Source organism: Atractosteus spatula, chromosome 5 (genome assembly GCF_055471065.1).
Source record: "Atractosteus spatula isolate fAtrSpa1 chromosome 5, fAtrSpa1.hap1, whole genome shotgun sequence".
NCBI lineage: Eukaryota > Metazoa > Chordata > Actinopteri > Semionotiformes > Lepisosteidae > Atractosteus > Atractosteus spatula.
The window spans coordinates 33,811,702-33,822,479 of NC_142710.1; the positions used below are offsets into that span (position 1 = coordinate 33,811,702).

The 10,778-nt window shown below is 35.7% G+C and overlaps 1 protein-coding gene across 1 annotated transcript; it reads left to right on the plus strand.

Annotated features, from left to right (window-relative positions):
* The first annotated feature begins 3,320 nt into the window (after window positions 1-3,320).
* Window positions 3,321-10,459, plus strand: tlx1 (T cell leukemia homeobox 1). The gene is made up of 3 exons (XM_088916347.1): window positions 3,321-3,792; window positions 5,473-5,710; window positions 10,053-10,459. Exons 1-3 carry the CDS (start codon window positions 3,321-3,323, stop codon window positions 10,273-10,275), a joined length of 933 nt encoding a protein of 310 aa, XP_088772473.1. The 3' UTR covers window positions 10,276-10,459.
* Window positions 10,460-10,778: the final 319 nt, after the last annotated feature.

Genomic DNA, 10,778 nt, shown 5'->3' on the forward strand with positions numbered 1-10,778 from the left:
ATACTTTAATGCTTTATGTTAAATAATCACATCCCCAAAGCTTTCTGGAAAAAAATCAATGAGCCAACTGCTTCTGTTTCATTTCATTTAGACATTACTTTCGTGATTCTATGTCTTTAAAAACATTCTTAAAATTCGGAATAATTTTCAACAAGCAACTTATTTACAATACACCTCACACGTTTTGTTCCTCCGCTTAAGTTTAAAAACATTTTATGTGTACCTTTTTGCTCTGCATCAAGATTAAAAGCTCATACAGCAATAAAGAGACTTACATTGCCGGCAAAATACATTCATTTACAATTTGGTATTGGACAGAATCGAGATGTATAGGCTTCAGAATATAATACATAAATTACGATGTGAACAAAATGTCATAGATAAACTTACCTTGTTGGTTTATTAACTTCATATTTGAGATTGGTTCAAACAGTTTTCCCCACTCCCGTGTATAATACCGAAGCGTTTCTCTTTGCTCCCTAAACTACTCGCACAACTGAGTGAAATACCCAACTAATTCCCTTTTCAGACAAAATGTATTGGTTCGTTTAGTGAGAACCATTCCATCTCAATTAGTCAGTTTTGCTATCCGATAACAATCGAGGAAACGGCTATTAAAATATTTACACAATGAACTGACTGCTTTCAACTTTCTTGTGTTGAATCTATTTAATGTCTTCGTCTATTTTAAACACATAGATATTTAATTTAATAATACATTCTATTGGTTTTAGAAACGTCTCTGACATAGTACAGGTTGTTTTCTGTTCTACTTTCTGATGTATTTAAAAAGTGTTTTAAATGTTAAAATAACATTCAAAAGTAAAATGCATGAGCGTTCTCTATATATAATTCCATGTTGTTTCTATATCTGAACTTACATTTTGCAAAAAGAGGTTTTGTTTCATTTCATGGTTTGATACAACATTGACAACATTGGCCCTTTTTTTGTCAAATTTAGAACCACCATCTTCTTCCTGGAGGAATCTGCATTCACAACTCATTGCCATCCAAACATAAGATAGGAAGATACATTCACCCGACAGTGGGCGGGCTGTAGAAGAACTATTTCTAATTAGGTATATCTCTCCCAAATGTGACACTGAATGCAACTACAAATGTCCTATAGATAACACCGAGACATTTCGAAGTGAACAATTTGTAATTTTGTATGTGTGATAAATGTCCAGTAATCTGTAGGCTCCTGTTTTTTCGCATTATATTGTAAATTGTCCCCATCAAATGATTTGAACCTTCTCTGTAGACATTGTGATGTGCGAACAAATTCAGTTTGCATCTAAAGGGCTCATGGAATTTTACAATTTTGCAGTCCTCTGTATGTTTAAAAATAATTCTCATATATCCGCAATTTCCATTATTTTTCTGTTAAGACATCTAACTAGTGTGTCCTCATCCATAACTATGCTATGGTCTGAAAAACACGAGCAAAGTTTCTCTGTGGATTGCTCAGATTAATCCACATTAAAAAGATTTGGAATTGCAAAAATGAATGAAATCTGTTCTCACCCAAATATATGGTCATTTTCAGATATCCTCAAAACGTAGGTTTGTGTTTTATAAATCATTCTTCAAATATCTCTCTCTCTCTCATTTGTTTTCAGTGACATATGCCGTTAGTACAAAATTTACCTAATTTTGTTAGGCTTCATAACAGTGTAAAGACAATCAACTGCCCCTGCAGGGACGGGCTGCGTTGAATTTTTTTCTTTTCTTTTTGTACTTCTCATGCTTTAATTGTAGCCAAAGGCTATCGAAAGTGGTCCCCGTTTTTAATCACTGATCAAATTACTCAATTCAAGAGAAATGCGCTGTATTTCTGTTAGACAGATACGGTCAACGCCTTGACGTGTTTTGTAAAGTAGAAGGCCTTGAGGTAGCCATTTTCTAACGCCTGGTGTGTCCACAAAGGGTAGAATCTAATTCTGAGGCAAATATAGATGTAAATACTAAATAATTATGTAAGCGTGCTTTCCCTTTTTTCTAAATAGAATTAGGCGAACACCAGCATGTGACCCCCAGTCTACGTGTAAATCTTAGATTCTTCATAAAACAATAAATAATCTTGAAAGCCACCTTCCTTCTGTCATTTGGGACTGTTCCTTTAACATCTAAGATATGTTTAATAAAAAAGTTACAACAAAAACTGGAATTAACATTTACCCTACTTGTCATATAATGTATGTTTCACCACCTTCCTAAAATGAAAATGCAGCATAAAACTAAACAGCAGAGTAAACGTTATGCAAATCGGTTGTGTTCTGCCGCCTGACTATCTTAATTCATAATACCTCTCGCTAAAGCAATGTACTTTAAAATCTAGGATGCATGCTTCATACCGTTGTGTTTCATCAATACATGTGATACTAGATCGGTCTCTCATTTGCTTTTTAAATTGTTTCATATTCAGTTAGCTCTTGTTGTGATTTCATTAATGGTTTAAGACGAAACCGCAGATAATTGAATGAGTTTCATATCCTCTACCAGTTAATTATAAAATCGATTCCCCCCCACAATGAATGTCTTTTGTTTGTCAGTCGGTTAGTCTGTATTTTACTACTGCATATTTAAAAAATAGTTTGGCATAAATCCGATTCAGATTTTCTGGTGATGGTAACATTGTGTGTTCAATGCAGTGAAGTATTACAAACATGTCGATTAAGAAGCTACTAAAATAAATTTGTGTTGTTTCTCTTTGTTCTTGTTAATACTTTGTGCACGATCTCGTACTCTTTGAATACGTTTCAACACGTCCGGCTCAAAGATTCCACAGCCTAAAAGGGAGCGAAAACAAAGCTACTCATAATTAAAAACAAATGCTTCTATTTCTCAGTCAGAAGTACAAAACGAAGGTAATGGTTGTTATATTAATGCTTATTCAACGTTATAAATTATTCGCAGACTGGCGCTTTGCCTTGTTTCTCTTGTTAACTTTAAAAGGAAGCTACGGTTGGCAGCAGTTTGATTTCGGGGTTTGGCTTTTGCAGAAACTCCTACCCTTTTCTTTCCGTGTGTCACTCAGAGAGCTTCTCTCAGCTTTTAGCCAATGGAGTTGCAAGGCCTAAGACTACAGGCTTAATCTCACACAGGCCTTTTGGCATTATGATTGATGTTCCAGTTTCTCCAGCAGGCAAGCTCCCAAAGCAAAAAAAGCACATCGACTTCAGCTCTGCCTTACTCACTTCTACCATTCTCACGTCTTTGGGAACAACTGAAGCGAGACCAAGCAACATTTGTAACTTCCATCTGATAACGCGGCTGGAGTGGGGGACCTCTATATTTTGTGGAGGGTTAAGGAAACAATGGATCATATAGGGGCCCATCATATCCACCAGACCCACGCCGAGCCCATAAGTTTTGGAATCGATCAAATTTTGAACAATCCGGATCAGGGGAGTTGCATGATTTCTAACTCTAGGCTGCAAGATTCTGACTATGGTTTGGGATGCATCGTGAGCAGTGCCTACAACACAATGACTGGCAATTACAACACCAGCAATACAGGAGGATACAATAGCAGCGCCTGTAGCATGGCACCTTTGAATGGGTCTTACAATGTGAACATGGGCATGAACATGAATGGGAATAACCTGAATTCGGCAGGGGTTATCCGTGTGCCAGCGCACAGACCACTAAGTAGCGTTCACCAGCCAATTTCTACCGGTATGCCTACAGTGCCAAGTATGGGCAGCATGAACAGTATGAATAATCTCACGGGACTGACATTTCCCTGGATGGAAAGTAACAGAAGGTACACGAAAGACAGATTCACAGGTAAGAGCAGTATAACAAGTAATATTTCACCGTGTTTCTGGAGCTTTTGAATGTACGCTTCTGATCTTCACAGGGGAAAAAGAGCTTTAGGATTTGGTATAAAGATTAAAAAAGCAAGCAATTGTACGTTATTGCAAGTCTTTAATAGACTGTGACTTAATATCTGTACTTTGATTGTATTATATATATTTTATTTTATGGTAAATCGTTAAATTTGTTAATGACACGATAATTATCACGTGGTATATTCGTACAGTCCGTAATTAAAGAATGAATTATATCCATCACAAAAAAATCTTTTTCTGAGTTCTTAGGAGCCATAATTGGATGCATGAAGCCAAAATTATTTTGAATGATAAGTATTACATTCTGAAACATAATTTAAAAATATGTTAACACGTATTTCCTTAAGACCTGTCGTATTTTCTGTCACTACATCAATGCATTTGGATGAATTACAGTTGACAATTGGCATAGAAAGAAAAGGATGTTTAATGATTGTCTTATTGTCAGTACAATTAGCATAATTTTGTAATACCATAGTTTACTACTAATTATATATGCGTCAAACTTAGTTCCACTTTGTATGCACGTGAATTAGAAACGATGACCATACAGCGTTTTTAACAATTTGATAATCGATATTATGTTACCTGACATTTGATATTAAATAAACCTTAAATATGAAAACTTGGTAATGATGCATTACCTAATGTGATATTAAACGTGATATAACTAAGCATATTAAGAATGGAATAAGATTTAGATACATTGAAAACTGGAAAAATACGAAAAAGAGTGCCTTGGGGGAATTTAACAAGTGCAATAGATTGTACATTTCAGACGCCTGTCTAGTAATACGCAGGCCTTAAGTCCAAAAGGATACCTTGGTTTTACTAAAATAACTTTAGATGTCGATAAATGCACCTGCGGTAACACATAGTATTAGTCAGTTTAAATTAAACAGATTATAACTGTTTTCGTAAACATTTTACAGTCAGTGATGTTTTATAATTATGTGTCTGTAGTCTTAGACTATTTAGTGCTTTTAGATAAACTTAGGTTGATTTTAATTGCGTTTCTTTAGAGATATTAAATGGTAAATGTATAAAAGTATAGAAGAAGAAGTTCCTTCCTACAGTTTTTGCAGCTTTTGTTCTTGTGTGAATTCCATGTGTTCGTCTTTCATAACTGCAGTTGCATTTTATATTTGCTTTTATTTCTAAAAGGCAGATTTCCTGGAGTTAATCATATTTTAATAAAAATTCTTAGCTGTTTTTAGACCATTAATAGATAATTTTGCAAATGAACACAAAAGATGCTTTTATCAAGCAGCCATATGGAAGAATAACGTTGGTCTCTAAGTATCGATTCTGTGTCAAGTTGGATCGACAGTTAAATATCTCTTGAGTACTGTGCTTATTCTTGTGCAGCTGAACATATAAAAATGATTCTAGAAAGAGCATTTGTGAAACACAAAACAGTTGTTTTCCAGGAAATCTGTGTTTTAGGAAATCATGTTATCGTTACTATCACTGCACACTATGGTAGAATTACATCATGCCCTAAATAATTTAACCCCGCAAGGTCTGTCCTCTTTCTGCCTCTGCTCCGGCGGTGCTTTCTTAATATCTTGCTGATTTTGCCGCTTGCTTTTGCCCTGTCTGTCTCCCAATCCAGTGGCACTCTCACCCTTCACTGTAACACGCCGTATAGGTCACCCATACCAGAATCGGACGCCACCAAAGAAGAAAAAGCCAAGAACTTCGTTCACTAGGCTCCAGATCTGTGAACTAGAGAAGAGGTTTCATCGGCAGAAGTACCTAGCGTCTGCTGAAAGGGCGGCCCTGGCAAAGGCACTTAAAATGACAGATGCCCAAGTCAAAACATGGTTCCAAAACAGAAGGACAAAATGGAGGTAAGATTACAAAGATTAAAAACATGACTTTTTAAAGAAATAGCCAATAGTTACGTATTATCGGTTGCCTCAGTCCGACTCCCATCATACCTTAAGGTAGGCCTTCTCTGCAACTGCCTTCTTGTTATTACACGGCCAGTAAGTAAAAACTGTACACTTGAAAACTGTTTCTGCATTTCTACAGAAGGTCATTTAAAACGTCAAAATAGTCAACTGCTTTTTACTTTTTTTCTATTATATAGACTACTGTTATGCATAGCCTATACTTCTTTTCAAGTGACACCGAAGGCCACCTACTGTAATTTCAAAATTATAATAATTGTGAAAATTAATGCATTATCCACATACTTTTAATGTTATAATATATTGATTCATATAAATGATATGGGGAAGGTTTGTATCTGATGAAGCCTTGTCATGGACAATCCTACGGACGTTTTAATTATCAAAGAATACAATGACAGAAACTTCTCTAAGCACATGGAAAAAAGAACAGACATGCATTCGCGAATGTTGCTAATTCATAAGATTATATAAGAAATATAATAATGTTAAGAAATAAATCCGCCGTGTTTGGCAGTCTTCAAAGTTCTAGCACTTAATTGATGTAAGCTACACGAAATGAATTCCACGCTGGTATGAACTACAGTTCGGTAGTGTTAAAACTCAATTAGGACCAGAGCCCGTAAATTTCAAATAATTGTGTAGTGCGTAACTCCTTAAAATGTAATGCTTATTATTATTATTATCATTATTATTAATAATAATAATATTAGTAAGTAATGCCAAGAAGAAGTCGTTCTGCTGATTTTGTGTTCAAAGGTTGCTTTATTTCTTGACAAAGTTTAAACTTCAAATCATAAATGAAAAGGGTTCCACTCAAGTGTTTTATAGCAGGATGTTTTAAGCACAAATGTTAATGATAACCATTATTTTAGTCAGCGTGGAATTCCATGACACGTAGGCCCATAAGTTGTTTTTTTTTTAATTGAGCTAGTGTTAAAATTCCGACCGGTATGGATTTTTATTTAGTAAAAGAACATATTGTAAGGCGCGTATCATGCATTTGTTTCATATTCTAGAGTGATAAGGGGCATTTTCATTCAGAATTAAATTTCCTCAGTAAATTAATCAGGCAACCGGCCACGGAATAGCATTTAGAGACCTGAAATGAAATTATTGCTCTTTAATTACTGGAATGTGAAGGCATTTTTATGCGTCTCTGTTAAGCTCCAAGACAGCTGTTAAGACAATAATAAGCATAAGATTGATTTCTGCGAGTTCATCGGGTCTTCTAATTTTGAAAATAAAGTACTAGGTATAACGCTGTACAATATATTAAGGTATTCTAGATTTTGTTTCTTTAAATCCCAGGAATATGCACGTTACTTTTCCAGTACATATTAACAGAAGAGATACCGATTTTACAAAGCACCTATAAAAATTACACATGTAGTCAAATGTATAACTTTGTCAGGAGCACTTACCCTATTAAATGAGTATAACCTCTATTCTTTAATGTCTCGGTACCCCCCACTTCAATTATGCCAACACGCCACTTTATTTTTCCGTTGATTTTCAGTATTAAAACTTTAATAGCCCACTAATTTTAAAATTGTGGAGTCATATTAATGTGTTTTTTTATTTGATAATAAAACATGCATAGTATGTCAACAAGCAAAACTTAAAACTGTTTTAAAGTACTTTTTAATAATACAGTTGTTACAACGATGATGATTGTTTGTCTTTTTGTGTTTTTTTGTACAATTTCAAGTCTTGCTCGGGTAACCTGTGCATGTAACTAATAACTTACTTTGTTATGATCGAATTCTTCTTAAGTATAATATGAACTTGACCGTAACCGAATTATAATAATTTCGAGAACACATATATTCCGTATGATTTGACTCCTACCGTAGGGATTTTTTAGTTGCTCGGTGTACAGTATATATTGTAACGATGCTGCTATTTGCAGATTACAAAAAAATATCCATCCATTTTCTAACCGTTTTCCAAATTCAGGATCGCGGGAGGGCCGGAGCCTATTCAGAGCTCAAAGCAGGTCACCAGTCCATCGCAGGGCACACTACAAAAAACAAGATAGAATTTTTTTCCACAAGTATCATATTAAATAAGCAACCCCATGGGTGTTATTTAAAATAAAATTAAAAATAAAATGTAAAAGAATTAGTCAACTGCAGGGTTGGGTTCTGTGTTGAAATCTTACCTCTGAATAATTTTATTTTCTGCGAATTCATACACCACACAGAAATTTCAATGTGTAGTTCAGGCGGACAGCACAAGCAGATATATAAAAATGCAACGTATGTTTAAAAGCTAATCACTCTCAATATCATAATAAAGATGCAAACAAGATGTACAACGATAACTGCTATAGTAGTTCTCTGTGTTCCTAATTTGTCACGGTCACAATGTTGCCAGCAATCAATAGACAAGTGCGCATATTTTGAATAATAAAATACACTCACTTAAGATTCGTATATACCTCTTCAGGAATTTGATAAGTATGTACTTAGCCACAGGAACGTACACAGGTTTGATGAAGTCTAAAAAGACAGCTATTCCATTAACAGTAGGTTGATCAGAACTAATGGTCTGTGAAGGGACGGGTGTAGCTGGTCAGCTACAGTAGGAATACCCCAAGGAAACCCATAGTCAACACCTTTATGCACTGTCCGTGTCTTAGACACTCAAAACAAACGGGATGAATACTTTATTATTTGAAGAGAGGTGTGGACAAATGCAAATGTAGCATAATAGAATAGTGAAAGGTGTATGAAATGCAAGTGAGAACTATTGCACGTTACCACCACAGCATGGAATAGGTTATGATAGAGGATATTCGAAATGCAATACTATACCCACTTCATCTTGGTTATTCTTAAGGGCATAACACGTTGCAGCGCTCGGACTGAAAACTTTGCTTTTCGTGGTAAACAATCTGACTAAATCGTAGCCGACTCTATTTTTTAGCATATACTGTATAGCCTGCATCGATAATAAGCATCTACTGTACAAAGCTACTTGACCTTCACCATACATTACGATTCTCTAGGGTGATGTCTGTCTTTTTTTTACAATTAGGATTTTTTTTATCATTGTGTAGAAACTCACAACAGCCGTGCCATACAAATCAAACAATGTCACGGCATCTCTGCCATGACCTTGCTAACTTTCAGATAGGAAACCCAATAAGATCTCCTAACCGCTCCATAATCTACTCCAGCAGATTTGTTGTATACCTGCTATAGCGTTACTCAGACCTTTTCAATACAAATTATATGCAATGAATTGGCTTCAATCCCTCAGCTCGTCTTCCACACATTGCTGTCCTGCAAAGAGCAAGACCACAGTTCTAGTCTAGACAGTTATCCAACATATTTTGAGTGTGTGAAGCATGGTTCCAGAAAAAGAGGGTGAGATTTCAAGTCGTTTGTTAAACTGCTTGTGTATGTTCCTACTGTAACCTTAAGCACTTTTATTGTTTTATTCAGTTATGCACTTTAAAGCAGTCTTTGTTTCAGTTTGTAGATAGGTTTACGTTACAACACATTTTCTTGTTTGCACACTGAATTATTGGCCGCACTGGATAATGTGAGGAGGAAATAGGGAGATATCAGGAAGAGAGAGACTGAACTGGGCAGTTGGAAAAGTGACGGTTAAAATAAATTGTTAAAAACAGAACATCCGTCTCCATCCAGTTCGCAATCCTTACAAGCAGGGTGCTTAACCACCCATTCATGAAACCTACGGTTATGTTACCTAAATATACAAATGTAATAGTCAGCATTAGCCGCCCGGAAACACCACCTAGGCCCGAAAGGACGACAGTGACAGTGCTACGCTCTCTAGGGTTCAAGGACGTGACGTCACCTCCTGCAACAGGCTCAAGGCCACTAAGCCCATTTAAACGTACAATAAGAAATAAGTGTATTATCAATGCAAATTAACTTTCTGACCTACAATTATAAAGGAAATAAGACTTAAGTAAATCTTACATACTATTTGTAATCTTAGGCATTTAAAGCTACATCTAAAAGAGATCAAATCTGTAGGCCTACTGTAGGCCTGAAGACGAGAAGATATAAAATGAAACGTATATGTTAATGTTAGGTACAAGTAACACTTGAAGGAAAATTTCTAAAACGTTAAAAATGGAACAGACGCGCTAGTACTGGGTGTTGTCACAGAAGTAAAGGACTGTGCTTCTTAACGTTAATTTTGAAGTGAAGTGTACCGAATATCTGAATGCTGACATTAGCCAAAATTAGAAGAATGTCAATGGAACTTTGTTAGACTTTGTTTCTCTGTTTTGATTTAGACGACAAACCGCGGAGGAGAGAGAAGCTGAAAGACAGCAAGCCAATCGGATCCTGATGCAACTGCAGCAAGAAGCCTTTCAGAAAACTTTAAACCAGCCAGTGCAACCGGACCCTATTTGCCTTCATAACACATCCTTGTATGCTCTCCAGAACCTTCAGCCCTGGAGTGATGATTCGGGAAAAATTACCAGCGTAACATCCATTGCTTCCTCTTGTGAATAGAAAATCATTTCATCCCTCATCCCCCCTACCGTCCAAGCTCGATTGCAATAGAATCGTGAAACATATCTGAATAAAAGTTTCTTGCGAAACTCGACTGAAAGACTATATGTAACGGAACACATGTACATGCAGAAGAATTTCACATATACGCCCTTTTGATTAAAATGACTCTCAGCAAAAAAAAGAACGATTAATACGTTGGCTCAATAACGAACCTCTTATTTTTACTATTTGACGAAAACTGCCTTTTGTTGGACAGAAAACACACTTCGCTTCAGAAACATTGTGATGTGATTTTATGCAATGACTTTTTTATCTGCACTGTTATCGCATCTTTTTGTAGTTTTTCTTTCATTAACTACTTTTCTTTGATAAGTTCGCGAAAGCTTAACTGTTTGGAAATTGCCGAGAGACATATTTTCTAGTCTATTATGACTTGAAATATAACCGAGACTTACCTACAGTATTTTTTTAATCCACTTAATGAAGGGAATGGAGCGACA

Coding starts and splice junctions, on each gene's coding strand:
- tlx1 (XM_088916347.1), top strand. CDS start 3,321: ATGGATCATATAGGGGCCCATCATATCCACCAGACCCACGCCGAGCCC. Junction 3,793..5,472: donor CACGAAAGACAGATTCACAG/GTAAGAGCAGTA, acceptor CTCCCAATCCAG/TGGCACTCTCACCCTTCACT. Junction 5,711..10,052: donor AACAGAAGGACAAAATGGAG/GTAAGATTACAA, acceptor GTTTTGATTTAG/ACGACAAACCGCGGAGGAGA.